This window comes from Dermacentor variabilis, chromosome 7 (genome assembly GCF_050947875.1).
Source record: "Dermacentor variabilis isolate Ectoservices chromosome 7, ASM5094787v1, whole genome shotgun sequence".
In the NCBI taxonomy this organism is placed as follows: domain Eukaryota; kingdom Metazoa; phylum Arthropoda; class Arachnida; order Ixodida; family Ixodidae; genus Dermacentor; species Dermacentor variabilis.
Window position 1 is genome coordinate 166,471,401 of NC_134574.1, and position 21,339 is coordinate 166,492,739.

The 21,339-nt window shown below is 40.6% G+C and overlaps 1 protein-coding gene across 5 annotated transcripts in view; it reads left to right on the forward strand.

Annotated features, from left to right (window-relative positions):
- The window catches only part of PCB (Pyruvate carboxylase), a 52,129-nt gene that overhangs the window by 2,662 nt on the left and 28,128 nt on the right, over positions 1 to 21,339 (forward strand). For 4 of the 5 annotated variants that reach the window (XM_075700237.1, XM_075700241.1, XM_075700240.1 and 1 more), the window contains exons 2-11: positions 6,341 to 6,528; positions 7,711 to 7,895; positions 9,786 to 9,951; positions 11,004 to 11,149; positions 13,543 to 13,660; positions 14,341 to 14,447; positions 17,270 to 17,433; positions 18,290 to 18,452; positions 19,395 to 19,577; positions 20,367 to 20,601. In XM_075700237.1, coding sequence (XP_075556352.1) covers positions 6,381 to 6,528; positions 7,711 to 7,895; positions 9,786 to 9,951; positions 11,004 to 11,149; positions 13,543 to 13,660; positions 14,341 to 14,447; positions 17,270 to 17,433; positions 18,290 to 18,452; positions 19,395 to 19,577; positions 20,367 to 20,601 — 1,615 coding nt within the window. In that variant the 5' untranslated portion in view covers positions 6,341 to 6,380. Of the gene's footprint in view, positions 1 to 1,554; positions 1,610 to 6,340; positions 6,529 to 7,710; positions 7,896 to 9,785; positions 9,952 to 11,003; positions 11,150 to 13,542; positions 13,661 to 14,340; positions 14,448 to 17,269; positions 17,434 to 18,289; positions 18,453 to 19,394; positions 19,578 to 20,366; positions 20,602 to 21,339 lie in introns of those variants that run through there. The other variant, XM_075700239.1, reaches the window with a different exon arrangement.

Genomic DNA, 21,339 nt, shown 5'->3' on the forward strand with positions numbered 1-21,339 from the left:
GTTCACTGTTTTCATTTTTCTTTTGTGATAATTTATTGTTATAGTATATATATTATAGATATATGTTTAAATAAATAATTGTTGTATTTTAGTGTTGCTGCTACTGTACAAAGCGGTATTCTGTACAGTGTGCACACCTTATTATGTATTTACATTTTCATTGTATTTGTGGTTCCTCTGCTTGCTTCTTAATCTAATAAGCTCACACCTACTGAGATACTTGTTAAGAAATACTTGTGCTCTTTCACTGTTTTGCTGTAGCATGTTTTCTTCTTCTCTTTTTAACTTGTGAGGGATACTTACGAGTTGGATTGCATCTTGTATAACATGCACTTCTATTTTTGTATTTGTTGTGTATAAAATCCCACCTGCTCGGTCCAATGTGACTGCAGTCTTTTGTAAATAAATAAAGAATGCAAGAGATAATGCATATAAACAAGAATTGGCATTGAAATAAGGATAATTTGAGTACATCAAGAACTTGATTTAAAATCATATCTTTAAGGCATTCAAAACATAGCTTATCAGCTATGAATTCTCTCCATAAGGCTGTGTCCTATCAGACAAAACTTTAATATATAAATCTATTCATTGTTGTATTAATTCCATATGCTCAAAACATAAACAAAAGAAGTATTATTAAGTTTATGTAGTGCATATAACCGAATATCACCTGAATATGAACTCCAAAAACTCGAAGTACTTGCCTATATGTTGCTAGTTACGTCGGTGTTTGTTGTTAGTGATTAATAGCTGTGGCCAGTACAACCATCTAATATGCTTAGTTTTTATTCATGTTTTGGACATCTATTAGCAAACAAAAAAATCTATTCATATCTTGCACTGAAAGGTCATTTGCCCTTGCGCAAGCTTTGCTGGCCAAATGTATCTAATCTCTCTAAAAGTGTTGAGAATAGGCCGTCCACAGCATGTGTCAGTGGCCCATGTTCTAAGTAGCGTTTCAGTTCAGCTTGTTTTGAAGTGTTTCAGGCAAACTTGTGTAGTGCATATAGCTAAACTAATATCCATCAAAGGATTTGTCTCTTCTTTCCCAACGCAGTTCTCACCCACACACGCACAAAAAAAAGAGTTTGCTTGTGCATGGCTTATGCTTATGCTACTTTGTGCATAAGCGTATGTACTGCCATGATTCTTGAAAGTGGCTTTTAATTTTTTAATTTGAGCAGTTTCTTCAGGAAAACATTTATTACCAGGTTTCTGGAACCATCTCTAAACAATTATACTAACAATACTTTTTGTCATGTTAGCGTTTGTTCATGCAGGGCGCTCCTTAATAAACCCCTAACCATACAGGATGCTCTGTCACCGTAGTGACAAGCTCCTGGCTGCCTGTTTGCCGTCTCTCGCTGAACAAGCCAAGACTGATATCACGGAGCTAGAGATACGGTGTTGGTATAGGCATCGTTACAAGAAAACACCACATTGCGCAGTCCCTTGTCTGCTAACGCCAGACGCCAAACACTGATAAACAATCCATGTCAAGTATTTTTTAGGTCTTATCAGACAATGATGATATCTGACAGGAGAGCTAGTACGTCCCCTTGACATTGCCCGTGTTTGTCTGGATGACAGAGCAGGCTTGCAGCAGGTAATTCGTAACTTCAGAGTCACAGAAATTAATTTTTTGAAAATTGGAATATTCATTCAGTCACAGACAGCACAACATGTGCACATTGTTTAGTTTCAGTTGAGGTTCTAGGAAAGTAGACATTCGTAATTTTGTCTAGGCTTCAATTCACTAAACATAATTAAATTGTAAATGCAACTATTTGTTGCAGGTTATATAGATGCACCTTTGTTTTACGAACAAGTATAGATAGTCTACATGATTTTATTAGCTAACATAAACCATTGCAAACCGACATTATGTGTAGGAAGTGGGCATTTTATATGTTGAATTATGTTCTATACAGTTCCTCGAATCTGCTAAAAACAATGCCTAACTCTTGATTTCCACTACCCTAGAAATGTATATTGCAGATTGCTCTACCAAAACTAATGTCATCTGCTCATGGTGTCAATCATATACCAAGTGGATGATATGAATTTCATGTGAAATCAATCATTTATGTTTTCTTTTACAGTCAAAAAAAAAAAGTACGCTTCTTTTTTTTTTTTTATAATAAAACAGGCTTTTGTTAGGCATAACACTATGCATTGAGCTTATTTATTAGTTTTGAGTGTGCAGTCCATATGGGATGTTTGTTCACAAATGGCTCGATGTGGCTTTTAAAACATTTGATTTTTCAACCTGGCATAGAGATTGCTCTTGCTTCTTATGATTTGTGTTGGGTGATTGTGTGTACATTTGGAAGAAGTATATGTTTATGCTACAGTAATTTAGCAATTCTTGCAGCATTATGTGGTGCCTCCATATATGTAATCTGGAAGAGTACAGGCAATGTATGTACAGCTCATATGGGTACCTGTGCACATATTGCTTTCAAATGACAAAACTAATATATGTGGGCACTCTCAAATCTCTCGCATTTCTTGATAACTGCTTCCCCATGTGACATACACGCTAGTCTGACGACATGTCCTGCAGCGTAAATATTTCATGTTATGTGTGTGTTGCAATAGCATTGAAGTGGACTGTCAGGCAATACTCACCTGAAAGCCTGTCTATGTAGGTGAACGTAACAGGTGTACAGCTCATGGCTGCCTGACAGGGGCTTCTTTATAAATCACTTCACCTGACAGCACGTTTGCACTGCAAGTCTCATGCAACATTGAAAGCGATGTTCACACAATTCTTTGCTGTAGGATAATCTTGATGGACAAATGTGATATGTGGCAGTAGTTTATAAATAAATAGTAGACATTAGGTAATGTGTATGCAATGTAGATCTGTTGTGTTAAGGCTTGAGTATGTTGCAATGACATTTAATGTTCACTTAATATTGAACTGCGTCCATCTGCGCATGTGTCCATCAGACACATGCGCAGAGTGTGTCCATCAGACACACTCTGGCTTGATGGAAAATTTTTTTTTTAAATCTTGGATGTAGACATTAACAGCATGTATGCAGTGTAAATGCTTCATGTAATAAGGTTGAGTATGTTTCAGTAGCCCTGGATTAGCATAACACATGCCTAGCACATGGGTGACTAGTGGGAGCCTCTGTATGCCAATGTATCATGTACATCATGAAGAGATAGCGAAGAATGCATCTGGAATCATGGAAATTGAATTGATTTATTGAGATTGTCATGACAAACTTGACATGCGTGCGTGTACATTTGATGAAGCGAATTGTGATTTTGTGCTGTGCTTATATATTGTAATAAGCAACTGTAGCATATGCACAACATATGGATGACTAATGCAAATGTATTCACAGATTGTGGTTATAACATCACAAAGCGTTACTAAAATTAACAAGCTAAAGCATTTCAGGTGTTCAATAACACTTATTAATTGCCAGAAACAGACCTACAGTGAAGAGTTCTAACAACTGGTTTATTGCTCCCAGGCTGCACAAGCATGTCTCAAAGATTAGATGGGAGAGAACAGCTGGAGAAACCTTCCAGGTGTTTTTAACTGCTTAAAAGCTTGTGCCTGTTACAGCAGCCTTTTACAAATTATGTTTATTGTTAATTTTTGGGCGCTAGCCTCTGGTTTGTTCGCATCCAGTTGGTTTCCTGAATCTCTACACAAAAGCATTTTTTAAATGGGTAAGAATTTCTGGGCTGACCCAACGAGGAAACTCGTCCATCCGTCACGTAAGATAAATTGCTATAAAGAAATAAATGTATAAAACAAAATAAATTCTAAAGGAAGAAAAGCTCACAGTGGTGAGTTTTGAACTTGCGACTTCGCGCACAGAAGCCAAGTGTCTTAGCCACTGGGTTAAACACCCACACTTGCAGAGGGTGAATATATCTCAATCATATGAATGTGTTGTACTGGTGGTACAAAACAGATGTCAAAGGAGAACAGTTTCTAAGAAGGCTTTGTGGAAAGACTTGGTGATGGTGGAATAAAAACTGTTTCTGGGACTACATGTAGAGCCGGAGCATTGTAGACATAAGGATAATTCTGATTTTGTGAAAATTTAATGTTGCACACGCTACATCCCCGATGTGTTTTGGTGGTCGCGGGATGTGCCTTCCATTGGGGCCTTCCTTCAGTGACTGAAGTGCCACTAATCTCTGAGGCCTCATGCTCTTCACGTCGCGCAACACACACGGTTAAGCAGTCAACGAGTTGATAAGCAGCGATGAGGTGTTATGTGGGTCTCATCATGGTTGACAATGGTTAGACATGGGTGGATAAGGTGCTAAAGAGTTATAAGGGCTTATAATTGTTGAAGCAGTTCTGATGAAGTTGATGAGGGTCAGATCATGTCGATAAGGGTGATAAGAACAGTAAGGATTGGATTGATTGCAATAAGGTTGATACTGACCGGTAAGGGTTGATAAGGGTCAGATCTAGTACGATAAGGTTGATAACAACTGATGAGGGTTGATAAGGATTTATACTAGTCAGATGAAGTTTCATAACGTTGATAATGACATCAGGCTGTGTGGAGATGAGCAAATCGCACAGTGCTTATGCATACTTGGACAACTCCCAGAAGAGTTTCTGCGTGAATTTTTCCTCACATGATTTCCTTTTGCTATGCGAAGGCAAATGCAGCAGCAATGTTGTTGTATGTAGCAGATAAAGGCGTGCTTCAGGAAAATGTCTTCTGTTTCAAGACAGTGTGTTACAGCAATGAAATATTTTAATCTATGAGTCAGGCTGACAAGAACAACCAGCACTGGTAAAAATAGCGTTCTTAAATGTGTCTAGTTGTATTTCAGCCCTTGTCAAAGCAGCATTGTCTTACACTTGGGGATAATTGTGCATTGTAAGGCAATTTGTGCAAGTTTCTGTATCCTCCAAATTTACGTTTACTAAATCAGATGATTTTCAGGTCTTATGAAGTCATGGGGAGGCGCTCCCTCTTCACCTCTGACCAGTGATTGTGAAGAGTAAAAGTCGGAGAGGGTTTGCCACAGTATGCTTTATAGCTTGTATATATTATTGATCGAAGGGACAAACAACTGAGACAGTATACACAAACAGTGTTCTATTTGCATTATCCTTACATCAATAATTGATCAGGTGATCCTAATGTTTAGTTTAGCCATATTTATCGTCTTGAAAAAAATATTGATGATATTAAGACAGAAGAACAACACAAACACTGAACTCTTTTAACCAAAAACTTAATTTGGAAGGAACAGTATATGTTGCCTTCATGATGAATGTAATTCAATTAAAGATCAGCAGACGCACAGCAAAATCTGAAGCTAGATCGGCATTTATGCTGCATTTCCGTTTTTGTGCTGAGCCATTATTTCATGCTGTGTGAAAGAACCATAACAATTCACCCAGCTTTGATATATATTCACACTTTTATTGGAAATAATATGGCCATGTAATAGCGAGAAAAGATGCATGTGACGTGCTCACACTTACTTATCAGTGCTGATAATTTGACATGCAGTTATCAGCACTGTGAAAAACGGAGTGCTGATAATTGTTAACTGAAGCGTCAATGCATTTCGCCATATATATTGGAGACATACTTCTCAAAGCTGGTGCTAAGCACAGGAGTTCTGCTAAATACATATGACTTCATTACTGTTTTGTTTCAATCCTACAATTGGAACAGTTGCCTTAAAATGATTAATGACTTAGTTAGGGCTGAATCAAAGACGACACTATTCGAGTCGTTCAGAAGTTTCGAATATTTGCATATCCCGGCATAGTTGATTGTGAAATTTTGTCAATTAGCAAAAATCACTCTGAAATCTGTAGATCTGCAATCAGATCGTAGTCTTGACGTGTAAGACCCCATAAATCAATCATTAATGTGATATGATATGGTTATGGTACATAGCAGTGCAGCTCCTGTATGATAGTGATTGTGAGAGATCTCTGGAGAGAGACTTCCAAGTCTTCATGGTGGTCACTTCTTTTTTTTATTTATTTATTTATTTATTTATTTATTTATTTATTTATTTATTTATTTGAGTACCCTAAGTGCCTGTTAGGGCATTACATAGCGGGGGTCAAAAAGGTCAAGTGTAAGTGCAATGTGTACAATGCAAATAATATAGGAAGACATTGGGAACAATAAAAACAAGTTATCTATACATCGAACAGACAGAAACAAAAAAAATAAAGAAAGGAGAAATGGAGTTTATACAATATTTGGTAGCGTGAAAAATGCATAAGACCTTAAAATGCGATGAAGACGACCAGTACCCATCAGAACACGAGTTTAAAGATACACTTGAATGATGATTTCTTTGTCATCCATAGGGCATAGGTTGCTGCCAGAGAGCATTCAAGAACTGGCAAGATGAGGGCCCTGCTGCTGAAGCAGATCAACTTGCAGACCGCCCTTCTGCGGTCCTCGCTGTGCCCCCTGTACCAGAACAGCTGCTGTTATGCCTCCAGCCCTGCCCCAGACATCAAACCCATCAAGAAGATACTTGTGGCAAACAGAGGTGAGGATTAACATAGAGTATTCCCTTCAGGCACCAATTAGTTTTTGACATTGAAAATTTGGTTTCACTGCATTTTTTGCATCTTCAGAATCATGAAACATGTACAGCTTCAGGATGTATTGAAAACTTTCCATTCTTCAGTGAGTTTTGTCAAGCTTACAGAATGTGGACTCCATGTATATTCTCACTTAAAAACGTGTGATATGAGAACATCAGATATTTAATGTCTAGCATAATCATAAAGCACCCATCCAGCCACCTGAAATATATGCTGGATGTGAAACATTGTGGGTAGCAATGAAATAAGTGAACCTGTTGCACGATAACATAGTGATGCCAAGAGCAAACATGCAGATGTCTGCCTTCCAACTCGTTTTGTTAAAACAACTTACACACATTATTCAGCACTGGTCCAATTAGAATTGTTTCATTTGAAAGTATAATTATTTTCATCAGTGCTTTTGCTTTTCATGCACTGTCTTGGTGCACACACTTATGCACACAGTGCCTGAAGGGGGTCTAGCGATTTGGACAAGTTGAAAAATTGCTTGCGATGGCATGTACTCGGTGCACTTTGGAGGCATAAGAAAAAGGCACATGAATAACATGAAAACATAGAATTGTGAATCAGTGTGACAATCACTTTCTTTCTCAATTTGCACCAAAAAGTGTGAGTGCCTGAAATCATATTTGTGTGTTTCAGTATGTGTGTTTGCTCTCAGATTTCACTTACCAGTGTGTCTGTTAGCCTCGCTGCCTACGTGCTAAACAATCAAGAGGCTATATGGAGTGATAATTTGCTCTATCAAGCTTCTGTGCTTTCTTTTTTTGTTTGTTTTTGTATTCTAACAACTTAATTAAGCCATAAGAACTGTGTCGTTGCTGATGTTCTTAAAGCTTTGCTTCAAAGCAATTTCTCTTTTTTTTAAACAAAGAACAAAAAAAAAGGAAAATACTGTGAATACACCCCACATGTTTCTACGTTTTATTTTGAGATGTATTAAAACTTTGATAAAAACTAACACTTTCCTCACTCTAGGCACTAACTTACGTAATTTCACTGTTTTGCATAATCACATGCGTGAGAAAATGTGCCAGCATTAGGCACATTGGGAGAGAAAAAAGGAAGAGCACTGGGGAGTGAGTACATGTTCTTGACCTGGCTTGTTTTGCTTTTCGTAGGTGAGATTGCCATCCGTGTCTTCAGGGCCTGCTATGAGCTCGGCATCAGATCGGTTGCCATCTACTCGGAGCAGGACAAGATGCACATGCATAGGCAGAAGGCAGATGAGGCTTACCTCATTGGAAAGGGTCTCGCCCCTGTCGAGGCTTACCTCAACATTCCCGAAATTGTCAGGATCGCTCAGGTACCAAGTGCCTTGTGTTTTCGCGACAGCTGTGTTCTTGTAGTCGTAGCTGGTTGAGTTAAATGTGTTTTTCTTGGTGGTGACAAGGGCGCATTGTTTGTTTTTCTTTAATTTCACTGTACAGCTTGAGCGCTCATTGTTACTCAGCTTGCATCCTAGTACAAAACTTGATGTGCATTATTTTAGATCACCAATAGAGTGCTGACCTGGCTGCTTGGTGCACACCCAGCTAACGAAAGCAATGGGTCTTACAACATGACTGAAAGTAGACGAAAGACACAAGCACTTGCTCTTGTCTTCTGTATTATAAGGACTCTGTTTCTTATTACCTGAGTGCTTTTAAATCTGCGACGCGGGGTAAAATGTTGTAGCTGTGACTGTCAAAACCTGCACAGAGGAAATGGTTATGAAAGCGGCAGCGCTCTTATTTGTCTGCCTCATGTGGCCACTGCTAACTCAATTCAAGACAGTATGCAACATCTGTACTTAAAATTAATTTTGGTTGATATTGGCCCGTAGCAGGGATGCTGAAAAACACAATAGCAAAGTTGTGCCCACAAAAGCAAGTGACACTTGAAGCACAGTGATAGCAGCAAACACAGTTGACGATCGTCGAAATCTGATCAGCGGGTCAAGCATGTCGACTTCTATACAGCACACATTGGAGGTTCCAGTGTTATCACTGGTGCCCGCATGGTTTCCAGAAACTACCACATGATTCGTGTAGTGCATGCATTCTAATTATACAAGGTTTGGTGAGGATATACACAACAGATAGAATCAACAATAACATTATGCAGGCACGTCTTGCACTGAGTGATAACCAAGTTGTTAGTGGGTGAAATGCAGTCCCTGAGGAAAGGATAAATAAGTACCCGTGTCAATATGCCTGCCTAGGTGGAAGCACCGGCCAGCTATAGCTGCTGGCCAGTACTTTGGATTCACTGGTATTTCTCCATAGGAGTTCTCCTTTGGTATTAACTCCGATTTCCCTGTGCAGATACATGTGGAAGGCCATAAATGGTCTCATTACACAGCTCGTGGAACAAAATCTGAATGAAAATTGTTGCATTTACGAGAGCGAGAGAGAGCACTGAATTCTACCAACTAGGAAACAGGATTTTGGTTTAGGTTCTCAAGTTTCTCTACAAAAGTTGCCAAAAACCAACAAGCTTAAGAAAAACCACAGCACAATGTATCTGTAACTGTACTAAAAACAGATATTTTAGTTCTGTAAACTGTATGTTAGAGATGTTAGAGCATCTGAAGTGAACAAACATGATGTATTAATTTACAGCTTACGTGACATTGTTACCACGTTTGTGATGTTTTTGCAAAACTTCAATACACAAATCAGTGGTGTATTACAGAGTTGTGTATTCTAGTACATCAATTTTGTCTGCTTTATAAGTCTCAACAGATGCAGTTTATAGAATCATGACATCACTTTTTACTGCTGAGTGGTAGTTCTAACTTTCATGTACTTGTGTCTCTTGAGGTTTTCCAAGTTTGTATGATTTTTATGAAAATATTGACTGTCTAAAATGAATAAAATGTACTATCTACATTTGGTAGGCTCTAAATTTTTCTTTAAATCTGATCAAATTTTGTGCCATGATTGCTGTGCAAAACAATTTCTGCATTTAGTTAGGAGCTCCTGAAGCAAAGCTCCCCTTGACACTGAGAGACTTGTCCAGCAACAATCTGGTCGCCGTCCTAGAATATTTTTCTTACATTTTCTACCTCTGGGAAATATGTGTTTCAACACACTAAACTTTACGTTTAAGAATCTGTCTTGAAGCATACCTTAAGTGGCTCCCATTCTCTGTTACTGTGAACGAGTGTCTAAGAACAGTATTTGCGGTCTTGTAATTGTTCATTTAATTGCAGGAGAACCAAGTGGATGCCATTCATCCGGGATATGGTTTCCTCTCGGAAAGGTCAGACTTTGCTCAGGCTGTCATCGATGGTGGTATTCGGTTCATCGGTCCTACACCGGATGTCATGGCCAAGATGGGGGACAAGATAGCTGCTCGCCAGTCGGCCATCAGTGCAGGTATGATGGAGGCTTGCTTGTCCGAAGCTGTATGTGGCCTTTCGTGCAGGAACTTCGTTATGTGTGGTTGTGCTGCAACGTGTTTCGTGCGAGATAATGAAGCACAAGCACAACATAAATGTGCTTTGTCAGGTAGATGAGCCACATGACCTTGGAAGCACTCTTTGTTGCAGGATCAGCCACAAAAGTTTATGGGACGTGGGTTCCATAAGTATGAATTTCTGGGCCGTAAGGTGTAGCATTTCTCATGGATCAGTTTGTAGGTCATAAAGGCTACTGCGCACTGAAACTTTGAATTTGAAGTTGTGTGTCCTGCCTTTGTGGAAATTCAGTGCATTCATAACTCTCTTGTCCAACACACCTTTGTTGCCGACTGTATATTAAGTGCCATAGTAATGCAGTGATAGAGGCATCCTCCTGCTAAGCACGAGGTCATGGATTCAGCCTCTAAGCCGATATAGCTGCATTCTAATGAAGGCAGAATGCCAGAGAAAATTTGTGTACTTAGATTTAAGCAAACTTTAAAGTACCCCAGGTGGTCAAAATTAATTTGGAATATCACACCGTGTGTCTTGTGGCCCCAGTGTTGCTTTGGAATATTGAACACATTAAATAAATCAATTTAATGAGTGAAAGGCAGCCAATTAATCAATAAAAATATGTTTTGCAGGTCTTTACACTGACCCTGCTTGGCAAATAACCTTTAACTTTAGTTTCATGCTTATCGAGACCACATCATGGCTGTAACAAATGCAAATGAGCATTTCATGCTGTAGTGCTTAATTATTGCAAGTGATCTGCTACTAAATGAATGACAAATGCATGCTGTGAAGCTCAAAATTATCATAATTTCTTAGCCTAGTTACCTATGTGCTTCTTTTCTTGTATGCAATATTGCCCTCTAATGTTGATCTTTGTCATTTAAAACTGGATCTAAAAAAATGAATTGTGTATTTTTCAGTGATTCTTGGCATTAACTCAAAACCTTGAACTCTGTTCATGTGAGATACGGTTCTCTGAAACTATAAGTGCTCTTCATCAATGTCTCTCAGATGTGCAGGTTGTTCCTGGAACAGACAGGCCTGTAGAAACAACAGAAGAGGCTGTGGAATTTTGCAAGCAGCATGGCTTGCCAGTAATCTTCAAGGCTGCCTATGGTGGCGGTGGCCGAGGAATGCGGGTCGTCAAGGAAATGAGTGTTAGTGCCTTTTAATTTGTTGCTGGGATGCATGCTCACTTTTTAATTTAATCTGTCATATTGGTCTCCACCTGACTGACACAAGGCTGCTCCTACATTTCTATTTCTTATATATCACCACTGAAGTTTTGTTTTGTCGACAGCCTAGCATAGAGCAGATAACCATTCGTCTATTATTGTTACAGAATGGGTGCCAAGGGGAGGAAAATGTACTCGAGAATTAATTGGCATAATTAAATTAAGGAATTTGCATGCACATAATATGAGGTCGGCTGACACAAAATAGGGGTAATTGGAGATCTCTGGGAGAGGCCTCTGCCCTGTGATATACGTAAGAGATGATGATGGATGGCCTAGCCTCTGAAATAGTGCTGGAGAGCGATCAAGTTTCCATCAAAGGATGACATGTTTGCTGATGAACATTTGCGCTAGCTGCCTGAAACTTGATACAGTACCTGCCTTACTGTAATTGGCACAAACTGAAACACAACAGCAAAATGTCTGATGCATTAATTACTCAAAGCCTTGGAGCAGCAGCCCTGTATATCTGGTTGCTCAAAATTTCTGAAACCCTAGAGCTATGAGCAATAATCACACCACTGTCACCTACATTGACAATGTATAAATGCTGAGATGCATTTTAATTTGTTGCGAATAATTTGTGTCTCAATCTATGACATTAATGCAACTTCAAATCTCTTGAGCATGTAGGTGCTGCTGTCAACAGAACTCAGTCACTGCAGAACCTTAGGATATTTATTAAGCACATCCTCTCAGATGTATAACGGATAGCTTGAGGCAATCATGCATACCTTATTTTGTCGTTGTTCTTCGATGACGGTGATCAAATACACTACAGGCATCTGCAGTCGACTGTAAAAGCTTACGAGACATAGGTTTCATGCCTAAGGCATGGCACTTCTAATTTAATGGATCACTAGGTAGGTAACTGCGAACTGAAACTTTGAGTTTCAAACTATGTTCCGAAGCTTTCCGGGCACTAATATTAGAGCACAGCGCTTAGGCGCCCGTTCCTGCAGCGAGCAGTGGCATAACTTAGTGAACGAGCACAGCAAAAGATGAAAGAGAGAATGCGGAGCACAAGATGAAAGACACCAGCCGTGAATGACGGAGACCAATGAGAGTGGCCCCTTCAGTGACATGCCCGCAGGAAACTGGTGTCATGTGGACCAGCCCGATTGCTCAATGCTTACTTGTACCTGGTCTCAGCTAGACTGCTCGTTTCATACTATCATCTGCTGACATTTGTTTGGTTTGCTTGGTTTGGTCTCATTTGCGCTTGTTTCGATTGTCATGGTTTGTGATTGCTTTGTGATTTGATTGTATGCACAACAACAATTGTGTAGTACTTCCTGGAAGCCACGCGTCACCAGCGATTCACTGGAACCTTCGATGAGTCATGTATAAAAGCGTACGCGTTTGACCCGCAGATAAGATTTTTGACAATTTCCAACTCTGCTACCTGTCTCTCTCAAATTCTTTGCTTCAATATATCATGAAATGAAAACATGTATAGAGCTGCACTCAAATTTTGTATTAGGGAGTATCATAATCGTCGGTGATTTTTTTTTTTTCAAATCTCGTGCCTTTAATCTTTTGTATCTGATTGTACATGTGTGGGCAACTTTTTCTGGCTATGAAAGCAAAGCTGTAGGAAAAAGCTTCTGAAGATGTATTACTGTGCCCTGTGGGCCAGACGAGTTGGCACCATCTTTAGTTTCTCCTACATCATATAGGTTGTTTTCTTTTCAGAGGCCACCCCAATAAAGTCAGCATTAATATAGTGCAAAATTTGCTTGATCTGTTTCTCACAGCCATTCTTTACTGAAGTTTGCTGTATCTGAAGCAAGCCAAGTGATAAACTAGCTGCTATCGCATGACAATTGGTTACTAGAAGCTGTGGACACCATTTTGCGTATGAGGAGTGCGTGAAACATGCGATGGTCCATCACGTGTAAAAACTCGAAAGCGCAATCTCGGAAATGAAATAGAATGTTTACACTGACTTGTAAACAAGATGCCCTTTTTCAAATTGCACGCTGTGTTAAATAAAGTGATGTTTTCCAGTTCTCAAGGTAAGAAAATGTTAACTACAGGGCTATCTGCAGCTACAGTTCCACACACATGGTGTTGCAAACAGCTTTGTCTACGTAGTGAGAAAACGCTCGCAAGTGTAGTTGACCTAAGATGGAATTTCTTTTAACATTCAACTTTCTTTTCAATTTCTTGCGTATGGTGTCTATGTATACTCCTCACTCAGGTTGGCCAGTGCATGCTGCTGGTAAACAAATTCCACTTCTCATCATAAAGTGCATTTGTTGACTGCTTTTGTAAGGATTGAAGTGTGTTTATCTCTCTCCTGTTTCTCATAGGAAGTAGAAGAGAATTTTCAGAGGGCCACATCAGAGGCAAAGGCTGCCTTTGGCAATGGTGCCATGTTCATCGAGAGGTTCATTGTCCGTCCACGTCACATAGAGGTTCAGTTGCTGGGTAAGAAATTGCATCTCTTGCGTATATACAAGCCATTTGACAGGTTTGTTGAAGTACTGTTCGATGATGTCCCAGTTCATTTTCTCACTGACATCGCCTCTGCCAGTACTACCTGTTGTTGGACTAGCTCAAGCGAAGTTTTGGTGAAAATGACACATGGTCAGTGTTTGACCAGCACTTGTTACGAGTTCTCTTACAGCTACCATAAAAATCAAAACAACGAAGCAGGTTCTGTGATGCTGTTAAACATTGCAGCAGTAAAAATGCATAAATTATGTTTTGAATTGATTGTTCATTCAGCCTATTTATTATTTGGACATTGTTCTGCAGGAATTTTTCATGCCATCCAGCTTAAAAAGAACATGGCTCAATTTGAAGAAGTTCACATAAACTTGTGCTCAATGTTGTTGATGTGCAATTGCAGAGCTTTAGAAAATCTGGTGCTATTCTGATGAGGATTCAGAGATCAAGCGCATCACTGCTACTATTTTACTATATTGCTATACTTGGAGTACACTCAGATATGAAACAACTCTTCAAAACTTATGTGTTAAGCATGCCTTGCTCTTTCACCATGCTTACCATCTGACTAAAGCTGTTTAACATTGTATAGTTGGTCACTGGCCTCTGTAAAGCATGCTTATTCATAGTGCTTCAATTCATCACACATTCTTTTTCAGGTGACAAAGCGGGCAATGTAGTGCACCTCTTTGAGCGCGATTGCTCAGTGCAGCGACGGCACCAGAAAGTTGTTGAAATTGCTCCAGCTGCCAACCTTGATCCTAAGGTAGGCATCATTCTGAAGCCTGCTTCAGATTTGAATATTTGAAATAATGCTGTTGGTGTGCCTATGTGGCAGTTGAGCTTTTAAGACCCACAATATGTGCAACAGGTCATAGTCGAACAGTCTCATGACTGAAATTTGACTTTAACCAGAATCATTAATGTCCCAGAGCTTATCCCTCGTAAGTGAAGATTTTGAACTTCGTATCTTCTTTAAGTGCCTGCACCATTTGTTTGTTTTGTTTTCTGTGACTGTAAGTCAATGGGCCCATAAACATGCAACATGAAGGAACACACTTCTAGCATACCAAATTGTTATGCTAATTTTATCTAGTCTTGCTCAACAGTTTAGAAGCAGTTGAGAAAGAAATCTGAAACATGAAAGGGAGGGGAGGCTGTAATCTAGAGTAGTTTATGGGTGCACCGATTTCATTCACTCTCACATGCAGGGTGTGCAAAGACTGGGCAGTATCAACACCTGAAACATGTCAGCAAGGGTCTAACATGCTTCGTGCATATGCAAATCAAGTATAGCCCAACTCCGTGAAGGACAAGTGCATCTGATAAAAACAGGACAAGTGCATCACTCGCAACAGAAAATTTATTATTTCTCCAAGAAATATTAAAAAAGTAAACAAGCAATCATGGATGCTTAGCAGCAACGCAGTTTATTTCTTTCCTATACAAGTAAGAGGCAGTTTGGCAGTTTGGCATTTATCATAACTACATATAAGAAAGAAAAAGAAAGAAATCTACCACAGAAACCTCCCTAAAAAAATTATGCAGATCCCACACACTGTGGGAATCAATGTAAATGAAGCTTTCTGTGCTGTTTGTTTTGATTGACGATAATATAGCAGTGATGTTGACAGCGAATGTTTAATTTATTCGTTTAGTCCAGCACAAGAGTGGCGAGTTGATGTTAAGTGTTACCTTGCATGCATCACCACACAGAACGTACAGGGGAACGTGTTTGCTTGAGGCATTGTTGTGCGCCATACTTCATAACCTCTGACAGGGTTGAGAACTGTCATTGCTTCACATGACACATCACATCGTGGCAGAAGTATTAAACTTGAATTGGATTATGGGGCTGTAAGTGCCAAAACCACAATCAGATTGGGTGGCATGCCAAAGGGGCGGACTCCGGATTAATTTTGACACTGTGGTGTTCTTTAATGTGTCCCTAAATGTACGTGCATGAGAATTTCTTATTTTTCCTGTGTCGAAATGTGGCTGCCACAGTCAAGATCAAATCCGCGACCTTGAGCAATGCCATAGTCACAAAACTACCACGGTGGGCACAGAAGTGTTCAATTGACGTGTGACTGCTTCCATCGTGTCGTCTAGACCCTATGGTGTGCTTTAATGCAGCTTTGCTTCTGCATGCCCTGTGGAAGTTGTCCACTTGGCAAATTTGCATGGTGTTTATTTTTCAGAAATAGCAGAAATGTACCATACCTTGAACTGAAATTAATCCTGTTTTCCCGCAACCACTGTTGTGTCTATGAAAGTAGCGTTTCCTTGCCTGCTCACGTCACCGTTCTCCTATCCCCCCCCCCCATATGGGAACTGCGAGTGAAGAGTGGCATGGCTGTTACTCCTGTGTCGCTTCTACCCATTCTCTGCCTCAGCTCCCCCTTCCTCTCTACCATTCTGTCTAGTTTCCCTCTGGACTTGCACATTAGTAGAAAGGTAAGCACTGGAATTTCTGCAATGCTTTTGCGAAAGGTCACGGATAATTACAGCTGTCAAGAGGCTAATGTGGCGACACCCGCCATGGTTGCTCAGTGGCTATGGTGTTGGGCTGCTGAATACAAGGTCGCGGGATCAAATCCTGGCCACGGCGGCCGCATTTCGATGGGGGCGAAATGCGAGAACACCCGTGTACTTATATTTAGGTGCACGTTAAAGTACCCCAGGTGTTCAAAATTTCCGGAGTCCTCCACTACGGCGTGCCTCATAATCAGAAAGTGGTTTTGGCACATAAAACCTCATGATTTTTTTAATGTGGCAACGTCTAGGGAGCTCCAGAGGGTATTGTGCACATTTGACATGGTGCAAAGGTTCAAACGAGTTTCTCGTGTCGCCTTTCCTTTGTGCCGCGCTCCTGTTATGTATACATATGCTCTGAACCACTCCCCGATGCCGTGTGCCAGACAGCAGCAACAGCAGCAGTGGAAAATTCGAAGGCAGAGGCAAAGGAAGCTTCGCTTTAATGATAGCACCTGTTATTAAGCATTTAGGTAGGCATACTCTCTACAATGCTGCATGATATAGTGGCTTGGCTGACACATGCCTCACCTCGCTTTCTTGTGTAGAAATATTCCACGAGCTCCAGTGTCAGTTTATTTTGGTTCATGAAGGTTATCTTAATTTCATCAAACACGAGATGACAGTTGCATCTCCACTGCACCACAAGATGTGCCTATCCTTGTGAACTTGGTACTCCTAAGGTGCACCTTTATGCATTGCCCCAATTGTCCTACGTAACCCTTGCCCCATGAAAGAGGTATAATGTACACAATATCGAAACAATGGCAATTTTTTTTTACCATGTTTAACAGTACACCTACACGCTCTTTTGTTAACTCAATGACAAATGCTAATCTGTTTTTTTTTTTATATAGAAAATGATCCATCTACATTTTACCAATTACCACCATGCTTCATGTGTATGTTTTTAACTGTCCTACCCTCCTGCCTCTGTTGTCACACTTCAAAAAAGTTTAAACATGAACATCGGCCAACTAGCCCGAACCACCATCTTGTAGCATAGAGAGGCAGCATGTGAAAGCCTAAGGCTGCACCTAATTATTTTTCTAGGTCCGGCAAGCCATGCTTTCAGATGCAGTGCGCCTTGCCAAGCACGTTGGCTATGAGAATGCTGGAACAGTGGAGTTTCTCCTTGACGAGACGGGCCGTCACTACTTCATCGAAGTCAATGCCCGGCTTCAGGTAGAGCACACCATCACTGAAGAAATCACTGGGTGAGGGGCTAGCTTTACCTTTGTTTTCATATCTTGTGGTCATGTTGCTTTCTTTTCAGTAATGTTTACTAAACTATGATTGGCTGCCATTGTTATTACCAGCATGATTCCCATTTCTAGTGATAGCAGACCTACAGAAGTTGCTACTTCTGCAATGTTTCGCTCTACCATTGTACACATAATCTGTCTGTAATATGTGCATGCCTAGTTCTGTTGTGCTCTATGTAGTGGTGTCATTGCTGTCAAGAGGCATGGCTTCATGTCGTGCAGTTCTTGAGACATCTGCCATGCCTCCATATGTAATGTTATGTGAAGGTCCCTTGAAAAATAATTGATGCAATGTTCTTTGAATTAATTAGTGAATTTGTGGTGGAAGTGCGAGGTACTGGGAATTAATTTAGCTTATGGTAATGGTACCGGTACATTCATACACACTTCTGTCTGGAGCGTAGAATTGGTGCAGTGAAATGCAAAGAAAGCGATATCTGTAAGTTTCTGGCCAGCTTGAGAGAAATACTTGTGACTAGCAGAAGCCATGAGGGTGCTGAGGTGATGCAGTATTCAGCCCAGTACCTTGAACCTAGTATCTGCTTTGTTGTATTACTCTTTGCTCTGAAGGCCAGTGCTCGAGTGCACTAGGCAGAAGTGTGATGCCTGTACCTACGTAACCTATCACCATGTCATAAACTATAAGATACCGTTCAAACAACATTCTTCGAGTTAATGTGACAGATGTGTCCAGAGATTAAAATGAAGTACCATTGAGTTTAATGTCGGCAGTGAATTACTGCTCCTCTCTTCCTTGCACTGCAGCTCACGTGGTGCATGACTCTGTGTGGTTCTGCTTGTGCCCTAGCGTCGACCTGGTACAGTCCCAGATCAAGATTGCTGAGGGACACCTCTTGCCGGACATCGGTCTAGTACAGGAGAACATTGTGCCCAAGGGCTGCGCCATTCAGTGCCGAGTCACAACGGAGGACCCTGCCAAGAACTTTCAGCCTGACACGGGACGCATTGAGGTATAGAAGCTAGTGTTTTTCACACTGCAAGAAAGTACAGCATAGAGAAATGCTAACAGAAACAACAGTGCACTTCGCTGCATGTTTTGAGTACATGCGAGGTCTGTCTGGAAAGTACCTGACCATGCTCCTGGAAAAAAGAATACTTGCTTGGTGTATTCGTCATCCTAATCCCCGTTCTAAGTAGCTTCATCCTGCTTCCACACTTCGAATCTCGCTGTCCTTTCACTTTTCGAAACAGTGCTCGAAGACCTTCTCGAGAAGTGTTTTTAGGGCAGCTGTCATGTTGCACTCAATGTCCTCTTGGGTTCGAAAGCACATTTCTCACAAGTGTCATTCCACACAAGTCACTACCTAGAGAGCAGGAGAGATTCCTCTGAGCTCTACAAGTCAGTGCATTCCCACATCTGCCCAGAAACCACCTCATAGGCCCTACACAACTCTCTCTCTCTCTCATCATCTTGTCCACACAGGAATAAGTCGTAGGAAATATCATATTACAAATGATGACATACACTATCATCTCTGTCAGCTAGATACAATGTGACACAGCATTTAAGCGATAAATGAGAAGAAAGGAGATTAACTGAGGGGCCCCATTTTTATTAGTCATAAGAAGCCAACAAACGCTGACACCAAGGACAAGGTTGTCCTTGGTGTCAGTGTTTGTTGGCTTCTTATTATATGAGCATTTAAGCAATGGTATATAGACTGTTCTCTTCAGATACTGTTCTCTTCAGATACCGATGAATATAGAAAACTGTTTTGTTCATTTTAGCAATCTCTTGCTGCTTTCATAAGTATTATTGCAATTCCAATGTGCATTACAAGTGAACTGCCATGTACCCTTTGGATACCCTTAGCTTAACATAGTTATTGAGAGATTCTGTGGCTGATTTCAACTCACCCTGGTTTATTTTTTTGTTTTAACTCTGTGCTCAGGTTTTTCGGAGTGGAGAGGGCTTCGGAATTCGGCTCGACAGTGCATCAGCGTTTGCAGGTGCCATCATTTCACCGTACTATGACTCGCTACTTGTGAAGGTCATTGCTCACGCTCAGAACATGAGGTCTGCATCGGCCAAGATGAACCGTTGCCTGCGAGAGTTTAGAGTTCGGGGTGTCAAGGTGCGTCCGTTGTCATTTTTTCCATGGTTTTGTTTTTCTTTATCTAGAGTAATAATTTTTACTGCATTGATTGAAATGGTAATTGTTGTGTGGAGTTCTTTCGTACAATAAACAACTTAAATACATAATGCAGGTGCAGGTCATATGCAAGTTTTTGCCTCACTTCACAGCAATGTAAACATGCATAGCAGTGAAGCATTTAACAGAGAGCATTTATTTCTGGAGTTTGACTTGCTTTGTGCCAGTAATTGTGCATGATGATGATAATTATCATTGTTCTATGCAGTAATATTTATGTGCTGCATGCTTGTTTTATTACTTTCCTTGCGGCTGTTATTAGGCAGGAATTTGGGCAGAATATACAGCACGTCTATATGAACTCGGCAAGGAGTTAGACATTTTTGTCATAAAACCTGGCGATAACATATAAAATGGGGATTCAGCCGAATTGTTTAAAACTGACACATATTAATATATGTGGGACCAAAATTTAATAGTGCCATGGTGTGTTTCCATGGTACAGCTATCTTGATGTCAACTTCAGGGCCTCCATTTTTGTGCCAGCAAAACGTGAAAGACCACACTTGTGGATTTCACATTTCTTTAACAGATTTCACTTGCCTCCTACTGCCTGTTATTTTCTGCAGTAAGAGCAATATTCAATTAATGCTTTGAACACTCTGGAAAATATTAAAATGAGAAAGAAGAACTCCGATATGAGAGGCCTTGTCGACCCCTCCACCGCTCGGTGTCCTCATTACAACCTCTCTCCTCACTTACTTCATGCAGACAAACATTCCTTTCCTGCTCAACGTGTTCCAAAATGAGCAGTTCCTCAGCTCCAACGTTGACACTTACTTCATCGACGAACACCCTGAACTCTTCCACTTCATGCCGTCGCAAAACAGGGCACAAAAGCTCCTCTATTACTTGGGTAATGTCATGGTGAATGGTCCCATGACTCCCCTGGCAACTCCGCTCAAGCCGTCGGACCTCACTCCAGTCGTTCCTGAGATCCAGCCAGGTCAGTGCATTGCAGGCAGCAGCTGCAGAACACAAGACATGTAGTCTGGGCGAGTTAATCCGGCGACGTGTTTGGAAAAAAGAAAGGGTGCAAAGTTTGGACTTGACACAAGCATCCTAGACTAGCCGCGGTGGCTCAGTGGATACGGTGTTGCACTGCAGAGCACGAGGTCACAGGTTCGATAGCCAGCCATGGCACTCACTCACGTTACGATGGAGGGAGAATGCAAAAATACTCGGTTACCAAGCACTGAGTGCACATTAAATACTAATCCCAAATGGTCAAAATTTATCCAGAGCCCTCACTGTGCTGATTCTTATAGCCCCTCTGTTGCTTTGTACATTTAACCCAGTCAATCAAGTTGTCCTATCAATATTTATGGTGCCATGAAAGTAGGCACAAAAGTGCTGTATTGCGCACCATTTGGTGTGTTCTTTCCAAGTTCTGCACTTTTTCTTTTTTGCAGCTTGTAGAACTGTAGTAGTAGTCTACTTATGCCACATAGGGGTGACAGTGTGCGCTCCTGTCTTGAAAATCTACCATGGGAACATGTTGAAAAGTGAAGAAATTGCACCTTAGAGGAGTGAAGATATGTCAGACTAAATTAGCATGTCCCTTTTACAGAACTCTCTCTCTGAATTTGTTCAGTGAGTTAGCCCAAGTCAAATCAGTAGCAGGATTGTATAACCCACAAAAAATTAAGCGCAGACATGCATTCTAAGCAAGCACAGACCCTGT